This window comes from Balaenoptera ricei, chromosome 1 (assembly GCF_028023285.1).
Source record: "Balaenoptera ricei isolate mBalRic1 chromosome 1, mBalRic1.hap2, whole genome shotgun sequence".
In the NCBI taxonomy this organism is placed as follows: Eukaryota; Metazoa; Chordata; class Mammalia; order Artiodactyla; family Balaenopteridae; genus Balaenoptera; species Balaenoptera ricei.
In genome coordinates this window covers 159,805,080-159,821,399 of record NC_082639.1, presented here as the reverse complement: position 1 = coordinate 159,821,399, position 16,320 = coordinate 159,805,080, and the positions used below count along the sequence as shown (strand labels likewise).

The window sequence follows — 16,320 nt, the reverse complement described above, 5'->3', positions numbered from 1 at the left end:
TCTTTGTTTGGCCTCAGTTAAATTGAGGTTGATGTTCTTCGAATAAGATGGTCGCTTCATCTCTCCACTTCTGTCCCCTTGAGAGGGGGCTCCTGCTCTAAAAATGGGCCAGTGGACCCCCCAAATGTCATATCCAAGTCCAAAATCCAAATATCCAAAGAGGATGACACAAAAGTCTCGAATTCACCTGACCACTTCTTTCCTTCAAAGCCACAAGCTGTCTCTGTCATTCATTCATCCACTTATTCACTCATATTCTTTCATTTTGTCCTTGCTCTGTGCCAGACTGGCCTGTGGATACAGAGGTGAAAAAATGGTCTCTTACACTTAGGATGGTCACAATTTAGTGAAAGAAACAGACAATAAATGTTGTATTACAAGCCCCAGTGAGAGATATAAAATAGGTGTTCTGGGGGCATAGCGAGGGGATCTCAACCAGACCGTGCTGATGTGTGTGTGTGTGTGTGTGTGTGTGTGTGTGTGTGTATACGTGTGTACTTGTGAGGTCATATCAGGATCAGGGAGGACTTCCTGAGACAGTGTCACCTGCACGTCCTGTTAAAGATGTGTGACGCAGCACGGAGGCGACAGCCTGCCTTCCAGGAGCCCAGAGAGATGATCTGTAAGGAGAAAGGTGATTAGAGAGGTATGAGAGCCTGGAATCAGGACTTACAAGGCTTGGTGTGAGCATCAACTCCAGGGATTATGAATTATCCAGAGGGAGGGGGGTCTGGAAGGTTGAGAGGAGAATATTCCAAGCGGACTCACCTTTGGGCCATAATTCATTTGTTGAACCCACAGTTGTTGAGCCCGCTGTCCTGGACACTATCACATTGCTTTTGTTACCTGACTGTCGCCCGTGACAGTCTGAATTTCCTGAGGACTGGAACTCTATCCTACTTACTTTATGTCATTAACTGGCCCAGAGTAGGTTATTAATAGGTGCTTTTTGAGCTCAATTGAATTTCCGAAGTTGAGAAGTCTGAGAAATCTTTGCATGTCAGGGGAGCTGGAAATAGCTTGAAATGGCTAGAATTTAGGGTATATGTGAGTAGTAAAAAAAAAAAAAAAAATGAGGCTGCAGATGTAAGGTCTAACATGTCAAACCATGGAGTTTAGATTTTATCCTATTATAGCAAACAAGGTTATTACAGCAAACAAGGTTATTGTAGCAAACTTGAAGGTTTCCAGTAAAGGAGTGACATGATCAGATTTGTATTTTAGAAGACCCTTTTGGCTGCAGTTTCAGGGGGAGTAGGCAACACAGGAGGCAAGGACACTGTCAATTCAGGATGAGGCCTTGGACTAATGGAGGGACAGTGTAAGTGGACACAAGGAGCAAATTTCTGAGACAATCTGTGAACTTGAGAATGATAAGGTCTTTCTCATATTCCAAGTGAATAGGGAGGTTCAGAGGTGGTGTGTGATAAACCCAATGAGTTATTCAGAAGGAGCCAGACCTGGAAATAAGGTCTTATTTTAATCTAATGAAGCAATAACCCCTCAAGTCAACGATCTTTTCTGAAGGAAGAATAAACACAGGTGACTTGGATAGTTACTTTGCAGTTCTTTGTCCGAGAGATTTAGGTCTACATTTGCAGGGGAATCTTTTTGCCCTTATTTCCCATTACTGCCTATAAACCACTAGTTATCTTTCTACACAAGCAGAACCACTCTACTCCCCACACTACCCTGAGGAAAGGGAGGGGACTTAACAGTGTCTGGGTGCATCCTCACGCTGCCTGGGCGATGGTCTTCAGCCTCTCCTCAGGGGGAATGTGCACAACTACAGGCCAAAGTATCAAGAAAGGCGGCGTGATGAAACTTGAGCGGTGTCCCTAACCAACACAGCTCTCTCTGTTTCCTTCCCTTCTCTACTTGCTTGTTGACTGAGATTCCTTTGAGTCTATTAAGAGGGGGTTTTGGTTTGTTGTAAGCAGTTTTATTCATCCTTTCAACGATATGAAATGTCTGTTCTGTGTCAGGCACAAGGCAGGGCATATGCCAATGTTCTCACATCTCAGGGCAGGCAGGGCTGCAAAGGAGGAGTGGCTAGGAGGCAGAGCTTCACTGCACATTCCTTTCCTTCTCCCAACATCCCAACACGGCACTTCTCAACAGGTGGTTGTGCACAAGCACACGTCAGTTGCGTTGAATCAGGGGTGTCTCCATGGCTGAGCACATTCCTATACCACTCGTTCTACGTTGAAAACACTAACTGTGCCAATGAGTTTTCCAAGATAAGACCAACTTCAAGATGGGGGCTGGTATCGCAGAATTCTCTGTGTATGTTGTCTGTTGCCCATGAAAAACCCCATGATTCATTTCTGTCATTAATCCCTGGACATCCCTCTTCTACCCACTAAGGAAAATGAACAAATTACACGGCCAGAGTCCATTTTGAACAACTTTTATTATACGTTTAGTGTTCTCTATACAAAAGAAATCAGTTTTTTTTTTACAGTGATTCAAAAAAAATTCTGAATAATTTGGCCTTTTCATTGCTCATGCAGTCAGTTTATAAGTCCACATATTAGATGGTCCTCACGACCCAGAAGCCTTCCCTGCTGAAGGTCGAGCGTGACACCCTCAGATATGCATCTGTCACTGACAACGTTGGTTAATGCAAAACAACTCGCAAAAAGGAAAGAACACGATGTGAGAGGGGTTAAAACAAGGTGTGCCATGGTGAGTTAAATATTTAACCAATGAAAGAAAAGATCAGACCAATTTGTGGGTGTGTGGGTAGGTGGGAAGGGATGGAGACATTCGGAAAAGATTTCCCCACTGAAAGGAACAAACTGGAAAATGTGTGCGTTGAAGGGAGGTGAAGGGCCAGAGGTCCTCCAGGGCCCAGCATGGGTGAGGGTGGGACCAGGACAGAAGGCGGCCACGTCACAGGCAACTGATGCTCAGTGCAGGAGGATGTGAGGTTGGCAAAGAGCTGGGAGCTAGGCAGAGGGACAACACTGACTGAGGACGTCAAATTTGGGAATCAGAAAGGAGAGCAGGGCAGGGTCACCTGATCCGCATCCTTTTTGAAAAAGAAACAGAGAAGTGCACAAAATTCTGGATTTCTTCTCCCAGATTTTTGTATTTATTGCTTCACTGAAGTCTTTACACGTGCTGACCTCCAGCCCAGCAGATCCTGGGGGTGGAGCTTCCATGGGCCCTGCTGCCCCTCGGCACCCTGCGGCCGGGGGTGGAGGGGACAGCGCCCTCCACACCCGCTCTTCCGAGGGACAGAGTATGCTGGGGGCCCGATGTGTTACGAAGCGAGAGACACCACCCTAGGGGATACTCTAGGCTTCATGGTGACAAACACCAATCAGCTCGTCACTCTCTTCTCTTGGCTTGGGTCTCCCCTTAACAGCATGGCTGGTTCACCACAGGCTGGCACAGACTGGCTGATGTGGGACTCAGAAAAATCCACTGATTTCATCTGCGGAGGTGTATGGGGATGTGGGAGAAGAGGAAAGAGACGTGGGAGACAGTGAACCAGAAGGCCAGATCTTAAGTAACACCGCTGTTCCCAAGGCGGCAGCTGCGGTGAGATGAAAGAACACTGAACAAGGAGTCCGAAGGCCTGAGCTCAAGCCCCACCTCACCTTGATTTACTAGCTGTGTGACCTCGGGCAAGTCCCTTTACCTCCCTGGATTTTAGCTTAGATGCATACTTTCAATCAGATCAGCTCTGCGATCCCTCTGCATGCTGAAATCTGATCCTGTCTTAAGCTACACAGCTTTGTACCTATTTCCCTTCCATCCTTATCATTACAAAACATCCATTTAATACTAATGTACTGCTAGAGGGACACTGGTTTCGGGTGTGGCTTGACACACTGGGTGGTGGGGTCTGGTGGCTTCCCGGGACAGCTGTCCTCCTTTCCCTCTGCTCCGTCTCAGGACCCGTTCTTAGTAGGGGAGGGAAGGAAAGGGCACTGCCCTGGCTTGGGCTGGGCAGGCTGGGGACAGCCACAAGGTTGGCTTGAACTCCCATGGGGTGGCCCCTGCCTGGTGTCAAGGAGGGGTTGCCCAGGAGTCGGGCTCTGACCGGGGCACTGAGTGTCCTCCTGACATTTCAAGCTCTTTGTTTCATTCGTTTGACTCCTCTGGTTTTCTATTTTAATCAGGGATCTCCCTATATGCTACTCTTAAGCCACCATGTAAAGATCAACCAGGATCCACAGGGTGATTTCTTTCCAGTGGACCTAGCTGGGTGGAACGATTTACAACACGGGCTTGTGTGTGTGTGGCAGGGGCTGCTGCAGTGGTGACCGAGGTATCGCGGGCGGGCGGGGAGTGGGCTCTGTGCCCCCCCACCGAGAAGTGATTCCTGACACCAGCCCCACCAGCTGAGAGCCCAGGAAGCCTCCCCTTTTCAGCGTGTTAGTGGAGCAGCCTTGCAAAGACTGAGGCAAGAGTGTGTGAAATCCCCACGGCTCTCGTCACACGGGCTGTTTGGGATGCTCTGTGACTTGGCTCTGATACTGCAAAGAGCCCCAGGAGCCTTAAAAAGCTGCTGCCTGTGCTGTTCCTGGGGAAAATTCGCTCTCCTTCGGATCAGACTCTGTCTCTCTTGGTTTGGCCTCCAAGAATCGCCCAAGTGGGGCCCAGCTTGGGCAGCCTCCTTCCCCTGCCCTGAGCTGTGCACGGCACCCCACACAGCCCTTTACATTTCATCTCCAGCGGGCCTGGCTATGGACTCATCCTCTTCAAGACAAGGTCGTAATCTGGATTGTTCCCCCGAAAGTGCCGCCCTGCAAAGGGGCCTAGGTCTGCCGTGAGTGTGCCGGTGCAGCTGCCGGCTGTGTGCAGGGAGGCAGTCCAGCAGCTGGAAAAGCCACAGACATCTGTGGGTCTGTTCCCACCCCTTTTCCAGGGCTAACTGCGTGCACGGAAACCATGAAAGCACTGTCTGGGCCCAGGCTGCGGTCCCCTTGCAGGGTGAGCAGTACTGGCACCGGCAGCCTCTCGGACCTTGGGACCCGCCAGGAAGGGGGTAGACCAAATGCCTCCGACCCCTCAGGGCAAAGGCAACGGACGAGGGAAGCGGCTAGTTTTCAGCTGAAACTCAACCATCTCCCCAAAAGCAAGGTAAGGAAAGAAGGGTCCCATTCATCAAGACCCAGGCAAGGTGAGAGGCAGCTGTCCCCCGGCCCTGCAGTGGTGCCCTCCCCAGACACTGGCCTCCCCGCTCCTTTAGCTGGGCCCGTGCCCCTCTGTGGGGACAGGTTTTCAAAGGAGGGACTGACTAGAGGAGACAGAGGCACCAAAATACAGACAAGTTCAGCAACTTGCCCCAAGGGGCAGAGAAGAGAGGCTCAGGAAGCAGGACTGCCCCTGTCTTGCCCAGCCTTCAGGACCAAGTTCCCCCTCCAAAGCGCTTCCCTTTGAGCCTGGAGCCACTGGCGGTTAAGCACTGAGTAGCCCCCAACCAATGCCACTCTGTCCCAAGACTCAGTTCCACGGCTGTCAGCCCTTCCCCCATCATCAGTTGTGTGGAGGACCTTCCTGAGGCAGGGGGACGGGTGTGACATCTTACGGCCCATCCTGCCTAAAGAGCTTACTTCCGGTGCAATGAGTTTACTAGTGCGGACCGTGCAGTATGGAATGAGGGCCCGAGAGACGGACTGCTCTGCTCAGATCCAGAGTGTTTTCTGGAAAGGCCGGCCCTGTAATCCAGCTCGCAGGCACACTTCCCTGACATTCCCTAGGCTACCGGAATGCCCGGCAGTATCCAGGCGGGTGGAGGAGGGGAGCCAGGGGAGGGGACCCCTGCGCCGGTTCCCCAGCCCCCTGCTGTTCACCCTGTCCCCTATCATCACGAGAGAGCTGCCCCCAGGCTTCCGGGCAGCACGCCTGGCTACGGCTTGGACCAAAGGACAGTTACTCGCTCAGGTTCAGACAACATAACTGGCTCGGCTCTGGGCTACATTTTCTCACCTGCAGACAGAGTAGGTGTGCCTATGGGCTTGACCTTCAACTGACTGATTATTAAGTGATGCAAGCATTGCTAATACCTTTGTGGCTTAAACGTGCGGCAAACGATGCTTTAATAACGTCTCTGAAGGACACAGCCCTGCTCCTGCCCAGGTCGCCTCGCAAGAAGCTGGAGGCTCCAATCAGAGGCTGTGTCTGTGGCAGGTGGTCCACTACTGGGGGTCAGCTTCATCCTCCTGAAACCGACTTTAGCTGCAGCAACAGCTGAAGGGTTACTCTTAGGCTCTAGGTCTCTCTCTTTCTCTCTCTGAGGCTAGGTACCTTTGGTTTCAAAATGGAATAGGTGGGGAGCATGAAGGCAGTGCCTTGGGTCTCAGAGAACTGCAGGTCTGCGAGTGTCTCCATCTGGGGCAATGGGCTGCAGGGCACATTTTGAGTGGCTGCTTCTGGTTCTGCTGTGACGCTTGCATAGGCCGCCCCATTCTCCTTGAGACAGATGTCACTGGAGGCTTCAAGGCTTGCAGGGAGGGGCTGGGAACCTGGGAACTGCCGGGACAGGTCAGAGCTGCATAAGGCATACGAAGAGCACTCCCAGGCCAGGCTTTACAGCACTGTTAGTGCCGCGTTCCTGCGGGGCGGGGGGTGGGGGGGGGGCGGTGTCTCCTGATAGGTAAATACCCTAAGGAAAGGACACACCGGCTCAGTCTTGGGGGCAGCAGGGCCCCATCCACACGCCACAAAACACCAGTTTCAACATCATACAGAACTGAGGAGCTGCTATCTGCTAGAGACGAAAGGGGGAGCAGTGATTTCCATCCCCAAGCACACCAGCACAGCCTTCACGTCGCAGGGGTCCATCTCCTGGAGGGCAGCAGCACAGACCCTGACCAGGTGGGAGGCACCCTCTACTCTGGATGCAGTGGGTGTGGTCCTCTCTCCCACATCCTTTCACTGATGGGGAGGAATGAAGTCCAAACCTAGCCCTTTCCTTCTCTCTCGAGGTGGGCACAGCTCCCTAGGGACAGATGCCTGGTTCTCCTCTGCTTGAGGTACACAGTCACTGGAGCTGAAGTCCTTCCCACTCCTGTTCCTTAAACTCCTTCAGTCAGTGCAGCTTTTGTCTCAGACACTCCAGAGGAAGGGGCAGGGTAAGAGTGAGGGGCAAGAGGTAAGCCCACCTCCCAACTGAACCAGAGCAAGGCAAGGAGGCCTGCTGACCCTCTCCCTGCCAAAAATACTGTCATTTTCCAGAAAGGAGCCAAGTCCAGCTCAGCAACTGACAAGGCTGAGGTGGATGGGTTGGGGGCCAGGGGAGGCATCTGGCGAGAAAGGCATCCTTCGGAAATACGTTGGCCCAGCCGCGGTTTGAATACTATAGCTTTTCTATATGTTCGTTTACGGATCAATCCTTTTTTTGCCTATCTTTGCAGTTTCCTGGGGGAGAATCCACCTATTCTTTCTTTTTTTCCAGGGACATTTCTTCAAAAGGAAAAGAAAATGGAGATGTTGGGTCTGGAGGAGAAGACCCACAAAGCAAAAATAAAGACAATGAGTAAGTACCGTAACCAACAGAAACTGGTGAGTGTGTGTGTTGAGGTCAAGGGCAGGCAGTGTGGGTAGAGGCTGGGGGTGGCTGTGAGGCTGAGCAAGGGACCTGGGCTCCCTCCAGCTGAGCTTAGCCATGGCTCCAGCTCGCCCACCGGTGGCACCCCGGGGGGGGGTCATCGGGAGGGGGCTTGCGGTTGGCTGGGTGGTCACTGGTCCTCACAGCTTGGCAGACTCCCATGTTGTACCCTTGTCCCTGAAGGTGGTGGCGGCTTTGTGGTAGGTCTGCAGCGGCTCATCTCCCCCTCTCCCCTCCTTCTACTTGCAAAGTAGTGGCTGTGCCTGGGGGGCTCTGTTAGGCCAGAGAATAGATGGCGTTGACAGGAGATGTGGCCTCTGAGCTTTCGTTGCCCTCTGTCTCTTCCTTGTCCTTTTTGACTGTGTACTGGCCGATGAAGGAGCCGTCCTCATTGAACTGTCCCTCGCCGCCCTCGCCATAGTCCACCAGGCTGTCATCACTCTCCTGCTGCTTGATGGTGCCGTCCAGAGACGTCTGGCTGCCCTGCAGGGGCTTGTTGTCCTCGTCACTGGATGGAGAGAGGACAGAGAGTCAGGGCTGGCCCACCCAGCGCAGCCCAAACCCAGGCCGGGCGGAAGAAGGCCTCCAGCCTATTGCCAGGCATGCGTACCACACAGCTCAGAGAGGACGGGACCTCAGGGATGACCCAGACCAGCCCTCACTCCCCTCCCTGTCCGGCCAGTTCTGCAGAAGGGAAGCTGAGGCCTAGAGAGGACGGCATCGTCTCCCAGGCGAGGGGCAAGCTGGTGCAGAGATGGGAGGGACCCACACTCCTGGACGCCGGGTCTGGGGTCCTCTCCGGGAAGCTGGGTCGCTCTCCGGGGTGGAAGCAGGCAGAGGACGCCACCCCATGGTGAGGCAGAGCCAGCCGCTTGTAGACCAGGGGGACAGGAAGGGTCAAAGAAGGGTAGTCGAGGACTTAGAGTTCTGGTCCCATGTGTGTCACTGTGTGGTTCTGTGGCCTCGGGAAAGCCCTTCCTTCTCACTGGGTCTTAGTCCCTCCATCAAGAGGGTTCAACTAGCTTTGACTCTCTGTGATCTGTGACTCTCTCTGGAAAGACTCTGCCCTTGACAAAAAGCAAGGGTCTGGGCCTTAAAGGGACAAACCTCTCCCTGCCTTTCGCCTTCTCTGTCTTGGTGGTGTTCCTCTCAGCTCTGGTTTATCCACAAACAGATGCTGTTGCTTCGGGGCTAGCAAGTGATGGAGGGAGGAGGGAGGGGCATGCAAATGAGATAGGAGGGGCCAGCAACTTGAGACAAAACCAGCATGGCTCAGAGGATCCAGCTCAGCCCCCCTCTGAGGCCCCAGGTCCTGCCCTTAAGCTCCTCTCATGCAAGGAGAGCTGGTAGTTAAAGTGGCATCTACCCACTGGGGTGCCTGCTGTGCCCCCAGGAAGTGAGATACCCCGAGTGGGCCAGCATCTGCTCAGGCACCACATCCCTTCCCCTGGCTCTTTTAGGCTCAGAGGCGGGGACCAGGTGCTGCTGGCTGCACTTCAGAGAAGAGACAAGGTCCCGGGCAGGGGGCAGCCGGACCAGCAGTGGGCATCTGGGTCCCGGCAGGCAGGACCACAGCGGGGCCAGGCAGTCTGAGCAGACACCCCCCACCCCCACTCCCCTGCCCCAGGCCACACTTAGCCCTTCCTGGGCTTGTGGCAAACCACCGGCTGAGTTGCCATGAGAGTGGGCAGTGAGGTCTCACTTCTAACTGCAGTCCTGGTCAAAGACAGCTGTCGGGGGAGGGCCGCGAGCCAGAGGAGCTAGGCATCAGGAGATGGAAGGCTATTAGCCCACTGCCCCCATGAGCTGAGTGAATGCGGCCCCGTTACCCTGCTTAACTGTGTTCTCTGACGGCAGAGCTGTGGGAGAGGCAGCTGAGTGAGGGAAGTGGGTGTCTGGGGTTATGTTGTATTTGTTCAGGGGGTGGAATTCACATTTTGAGAACCAGCAGATTCTAATGACCAGGCTCCTTGCCCCGCTTGCCAGTCTTTTTCACAGGCACCCTCTCCCCAGGGCCCTCCACTCCCCCTGCAGGGGAGTGACGATTGTGTCTATGTGGTTCTCGGGAATTCCAGGCCCCCAAGCTAAATGCAATCACTGAACAGGGTGGCCCAGTGGGGGTGGGAGGGGTCCTTAGTGTGTCAGGTTCTCGTGGGGAAAGAGGATCTAGGTCTGGAAAGAACAGATCTCTCCTAAGGGAAGCCTGAAAGGAACCCAGTGACTGTGGCCCCCTGGTCCAGCCACCTGTTAGCCTACCTTCCAGGAGACCTTCGAGGACCAGGTGGCCAGACAAGGGAGAGAGAAGCAGAGAGAGACACACCAGAGAGGTGCTTGGGCAGCGAGGTCCCAGACGAGCAGGGTGAGCCAGCCCCCCAGCCTGTCCCGCCCAGAAACTTGGCTTTTCCTCTAATGTATTAATTTCTCCCCTTTCCCAGTTTCGGACTCTTGGACTCATCCAAGTGGGGGCTCTAGGATGGATGCCGCAGGCCTCCCCAGAGCCAAAGCCAAGGGGTGTGTATGTGCGTGCGCGCATGTGTGTACATGCGTGTGTGTGGTGTGGAAGCCCGTGCGTGCGTGCACCAGTACATGTGTATCCAGCCTCAGTGTCGGTGGGTCAGGGGGTTGGGGTGGTGAGGAGGCAGGTGTTTTCGCCCAACAGCTTTGGTGTCTGGTGGAGGAGAGGTACCTGAGGAAGTGGCTTCTCATAGCGCAGGTTACCTGGCCCTGTATTTGAGGAGGTCCTCACCCTTCCTCACGCTGCACTGAGGGCCTGGGGAGAGAAGGCCCAGGGCCTTTGGAACTGATGGCCAGAGGATAGCTCCTGGCCCATGGGGAAGCTGGGCCCCACCAAGGGTGCTGAGGACAGCCTGGGGAGGGGTCTCTCGTGCTTGTTCTTTGGGAGGCTACTGGGGATGCATGAATTGGATGGATAGACAGGGTCTATAAGCCGCCAGACAGGCTCCTGTGTGGGCAGTGGCTCTGCCGCCCATTGATCTGATCCTGTTTGAGAGGCTGCTGATGGGCAAAGTGGCGGAGGCCCAAGATAGGATAAGGAGAGGTCAGAGGAGGATGGGGTGACCTGGCCCCAGAGAGTGACTTGGTGGGGGTGGGGAAGGAGGGCTCCAATCAGAACATTTCCTCCCTTTGCACTTGGCCTGGGAACGAGACCTCCATGACTCATCCTGCACCATTCCTTTACTCAAAGCATACTTGCCAATAAAATGGACAGATTACAACTTTTGTTAAGCCAGATACAAAGGCCCGTCCAGATCTGAGAGGGAGCATGGGCATAAGACGGTGGCAGTAGCTGGACGCTGGTAGCTGGACGTTGGGCCCCTGGGCTCTCTAGCTCTGCACTAGCTCACTGAGTGGAGAGTACAGGAATCTTCCAGGTCACTTCCCAGCCTGGGGCTTGGTCTTCTCATTTGGGACGCAGGCACTGGACCAAATGCCTCTCCAAGGCCTATTCCAAGCTTCAGCCCAGAGAAGTCATTCTAGTTCCTGAGGAAAAGGCCTAGAACAACCGCCCACGCCCCCTTCATCCCTCACCTAGTTGAGTTTTAAAGACAATACAACTTCCCCAGGTCATCATCTTCAGAGTTAAGGTGGGGTGTAGTCAGAGAGGAAGCTGAGAGCAGAGCTCATTTCACAGCAAGGGGGGCCTGGGTGCGCTTTCAGAACGAAAAGGTGGAAACACACATACAAAGAATGCGATAAATCTGAGTTGTGCAGTTGAATGAATGAAATGCTGTTCATCGAATGAGTGTAAGTGTGTTGGGCAGTGCTCCCCGTCCCCGGGGGGATGGGGGGTGCTGTCGCAGAGGCAGAGGTGACAGCCTGATGGGAGAGGACATCCGTGCAGGAGCGTCTCAGCCCAGCTGAGCAGCTCTGAGGGAAGGGGGCTGCCTCGGGGGGCGGTGAGGAGAACCCACCTGACAGGGGGTGCTCTGTGTGAACAGGAGTCAAGGAGATCGCGCACCTGTAATCAAAGGAGCCATCCTCTTCTTTGGGGTCTTCAGGGCCAAGGGGAACATCCTTCTTTTCTCGCACTTGGTCAGTAAGGGAAGCAAAGACACAGACATGATGACTGAGCGCGCTCCTGCTCTGCGGGGCCCCGAAGTACAGCCAAAGGAGCCGCCTCTGGGTTCCGTGACTCTCCCTCTTAACAAGGCCCCATCCATGCCCCCCTTGTTCTTGCCTCCCACAGTTGATCGGGTGCCAAATGAATTCTGCTTCCTCCTCCCCGTCACTGGGGCTTTTCTTACATCTCCACTGACAACTGAAATCTCCCCCAACCCGGCTCCCCACCACCGCTCCACAAGGTCTTCTCCAAACACACCAAATGGATGTGATCCTTGGCACCTTTCTTTTTTTCTTTTTCTTTTGGCTGCGGCATGTGGCATACTAGATCTTAGTTCCCTGACCAGGGATCGAACCCATGCCCCCTGCAGTGGAAGCGCCGAGTCCTAACCACTGGACCACCAGGGAATTCCTTGGCACCTTTCTTAATCTGGCTCCGTGTTATAATTATTTGTGCACATTTATTTTGCCTGTAACAGAATGCTAGTTCTTCTCTCGAGGGTGGGGACTGTGTGTTTCTTCAAAGCTCCTAAGAGAGTGCCCTGGGCAGACAGGACACGCCACACACACCTCTGGAATGGAAGGTGCTCTCTTCACTGTGACCTCACTTGTTTGTGCGACTCCCTCTTCCCACACCTCCTCTGTGATGCGTCAGCGTCCCTCCCAGGCCCTGTCTTGTGCTGTGATCCTCCTACTATGCCAGCTGCACTGTCCTTGAGGGAGAGGTCACCTCTCCTTCTAGTATCCTTAGCACCCAGCACAGAGCCTGGCACACAGCAGACACTGAGGTGAGTGACTTTGTTTCTTTCTGAGGTACGAGGCAGGATAATCATCCCTATTTTAGGGGAGGGAAGCTGAGGCCTTGAAGATGTCACGTAACTAATTAGCAACTAAACAAAGTTTAAGGTGGAGACTGGAGCCCTGGTCTCAAGGCTCCTGGTTCACTCATCTTCCTAATGGATGGCGGGCTTCCCTTGGAGCTGGAGGAAAGGAGATTAGCTGTAAGAAGAACTTTCTGGAACAGGCAGAGGAAGGCTCAGAGTTTATCTGATCAGTTCTCAGGTGCATCAGTTCCACCTGGAACAGAGGGTAAGCTCAGAAAGGCTGCCCCTCTCCTAACTCTGCCTTTCTCCCTTACAGAAGAAAACCAGTCCCAACACAGCACAACAAAGTGAAAGAAAACATCATTCACCAATAAAGAAGTATAATTTCCTGCCCTCCCTGACTTGAAGGAGAGGCATAACTCTTTAGAATCCTAGGGTCTGAGGGCACACGGGCCAGGGGAAGAAAATAAAACAGAATCTCCTCTCTCTTTGCGTTGAGTTTTAGGGGATCGTGGAGGAGGATGTGTTCACAGAGATGCGGAGAAGCTGGCACTTGGGGAGCATGGGGTGTGTCTGGCGATGGCTCTGGGGGCAGGGAGCAATTTCATTGTGCAATCCAGCCGGATTTTCACTCTCAGGGTCATCCATTATCCTGTCTCCTGTCACCCTACCCACTCCATCACAGACAGATGGCTTTCTCATCCCTGTTTGAAAAACAGTCAATATTTCCAGAAACAAAAAAGCCAGAGGTCCTTGTCCTTGACCTTGGTTTGTCTGGGCTGGAGGATCTTCAGGCCACAGAAGAGAAATACTACTCTGGGACTCAAGAAAAGCTCAAAGCCCTTTAAGGACTGGGGGTCCCTCTCAGTGCAACCCACCCCTCAGCCTCTGCCTGCTCCTCATGTAGGAGCATCTGACCCTCTGTTGGTGTATCTGTGATTTCAACCCAGCCATGCTGAGAGCCCAGCTCTGCGGCCTCTCTCATGCATGTGCTTCTTCCATCCAGACCTCTCTTCACTCCGGTCTCTCTCTTACGGTTACAGAAAATGCATCTCTCCTTCCCACTTCACTGGGACATAGGATCCTAATGAGATTCAGGCTGAAAAAAGCCAATTACTGAGCAGATGGGTGGTGAGTCAAGGGGAGGGAAGGTCATTCTTAACGGGAGCCAGGGTTCTTTCCATCTCCTCTCTGGCCGCCTGGACTGCTCCATCCCCCCACCTCAGGCGAACTTAATTAACTCAAGTGCTTTCTGGCAACTCTAAGATGCACAGAACAGGCAAGAGGACCCTACGTCCGAGCTTGGCAAGGACCGTGCTCACTGAGAGGACGGAGCCGCCTGGAGCTGGCAGGGGACCTGGTGACTTGCAGGAAAGCCTGCGGGCCCTGTCCCCCAAGCCCACTCCCCTGACACATCTTACCTGGGTACTTGCCGCCTCGACTCCTCTTGATGAAACAGACGATGAGCAGGATCAGCACGAGGAGGGCGACGGCGCACATGAGCCCAATGAACCAGCCCTGGGTGGCGATGTCCGCCTGGTTGTTGGTGTAGGCTGGCGGGGGAGGGCCAGAAGCACACATGCGGTGAATGATTCACGTGGGAGGAGGGGAGGAGGGGGCGGGGAGGGAGGAACTTCAGTTATTTCCTGTCCAGGTTCCTCCTGCAGCCCAACGGTACCACCCAGCAGCTCTCCGGCCCAAACTACCCTACCCTACTACAGGGACAAAGAGAAAATAATTCAAAAGTCAAGGTCAAAAGGTCAGAAAAGAGGCACAGGAAAGGGGTCCAGGGAGCAGAATAAGCAGCAGAAGGCTGAACAGGCCCTTTAGGAGGGGAAGTTTCCTGAGGATGAGGCACGGCACTCTTGCAAACGCGATGGCTGGGCACAGCCTGGTGGGGAATGAGGGAAGGCCAGGGATTCACTATGATTTCCCACGAATGAGCCAGGGGTGAGCCGGCACGCTACCCGTCAGGGAACAAGGTCAGCGGTCACATGGTGAAACCCCTGGAAGAACGCCTTCGCAGGCCTGCACAGGCACAGAGCAGCGGCCTGTCCCACCAGTATGGCCCCGAAGCCAATCAGGCTTCCCGGCAGTGGGTCGCAGGTGGGGTACAGTTCCAGGATGCCCTGTGCTTCCTCGTGTCTCCCCAACTGCACTGTGGGCTCCCTGACAGCAAAGACAGTCCCTGTGTGGGTAGCCCAGATGGGCCGGTGGCGAGGTTAGGGCCAGGGCTGTGCCGTCAGCACACCCCATGCTGCCGCTTCCAGACCACTTCCATACGTGGAGGCCCCTGTGACAGTGGGCCCCTCGCTGTCCCTGCCTGGACATGTGGAGACCTGTCTCAAAGTGGGCAGACACCTTCATGACGCGAGGGGCAGATGGGCGGGCCTGGAGACCAGAAGCAGATCTGATGGTGTCCTGGAGGACCAACGGCTAAGGTTAGAGATCAGAAGGGCTGGGGTGGGTAGGAGTCACCTGCCCTCCTCCTTTCTATGGACTGGAGAACAAAAGAAGCAGCCTTCCATGGAAACCACGACGCGGAGCACAGGAAGGATCACGGGGGCAGAACAGACCCTGGGTAACCCCGGGGCCAGCAGAGCGAGCGGAGTGGCCTCTGGGAGAGCCAGACAACAGCAGGAGTGCTGAGAGCCACGCAGCCGGAGCTGAAGCTCGGGGCCTCCTCGGGGAGAAGCACAGGCACAGAGGATGGACCCCGGGCCCGTGCTGTACTCTAGGGTCTGCAGCACACACCATCTTGCGGGGCACGTATCTGGGTGCAGTCTACCCTTTGCTCTTCTTGGACAGAGAAACTGTCTTTATAGCGTTCTCAGCATCTAGCCAAGGGCATTGCACCAAGATGGGTCTCCATGAACAATGAAGACTGATGAACAAGACCTTCCACGCTCTCTGTGCTCTGGCTGCCCAGGCAGCCCGGGCTGGAAAGCAGCTGAGTCCCATGGGAACATGGCTGTGACTTCCCTGATCCAGGTACGCTGTGGGGCAAGTCCCATCCCTGCCTCCACTCCTGCTTCCAAAGGCCATTGCCTGCACAGGGTCAGAGAGGTCTTCCTAAACCCCATGCAGGATCAGATCACTTCCTCACTTCAGCCTCCAATGCTTCTCATGACTGTTAGGAAAAACCGTCCACTCCTTATCCTGATCTGCTGGGCTCCATCAGCCCCATCTCCCACCACCCTGGACACTCCAGCCGCACTGGCCACTCCCACTCCTGCCTCAGGGCCTTTGCATCTGCTGCTCTTTTTTTCAGATGGCTGCCTCAGCAAAGGTCATCTCTTCAGAAAGGCCTCCCTGGAACTTCCCAGCTAAGGCAAAAGCCCTCTCCCCCACCCAGCCACTATCTGAGGGCTCCAATTTATCCTCTTCATAGCACTTATAACCATTTGCTACCTTACTACTACTAACAGTTTACACCTATAAGCACTTCCTATGGGCTGGCATGACTCCAAGTGCTTTCCCATGATTATCTAATTTAATCCTCACAACAACCCCATAAGGTGGATTTTTACTATTACCCCTATTTCACAGGTGGGGAAACTGAGGCACTGAGGTTAGTGATTTGCTTAGGGGCCCAGAGCTGGTAAGTGGTAGAGCTGAGCTGTGACTCCTGGCCATCACAGCTCGAGTCTGTGCTCTTCACTACTCTACTCTCATCTCTCCACCCAGAAAGCTCGCTCCTTGAAGGAGGGACTGTCAGGGCTACTGTCGTCCCCCCAGTGCTGGGACACAGCCTGGAACATAGAGGCACTTGATTCACATCTGCTTCCTGACTTCCTTCCCTTCGCTCAGTCCACTCATCCTCTTGGCTTGATGGGGTCTCTGCTTCCC

The 16,320-nt window shown here is 54.2% G+C and overlaps 1 protein-coding gene across 6 annotated transcripts in view; it reads right to left on the bottom strand.

Annotated features, from left to right (window-relative positions):
* Window positions 1-2,422: 2,422 nt before the first annotated feature.
* The window catches only part of NFASC (neurofascin), a 75,194-nt gene continuing 61,296 nt past the window's right edge, over window positions 2,423-16,320 (bottom strand). For all 6 annotated transcript variants that reach the window (XM_059940055.1, XM_059940066.1, XM_059940077.1 and 3 more), the window contains 3 exons: window positions 13,893-14,024; window positions 11,547-11,616; window positions 2,423-8,075 (listed from right to left, as the gene is read on the bottom strand). In XM_059940055.1, coding sequence (XP_059796038.1) covers window positions 7,844-8,075; window positions 11,547-11,616; window positions 13,893-14,024 — 434 coding nt within the window. In that variant the 3' untranslated portion in view covers window positions 2,423-7,843. The remainder of the gene's footprint in view (window positions 8,076-11,546; window positions 11,617-13,892; window positions 14,025-16,320) is intronic.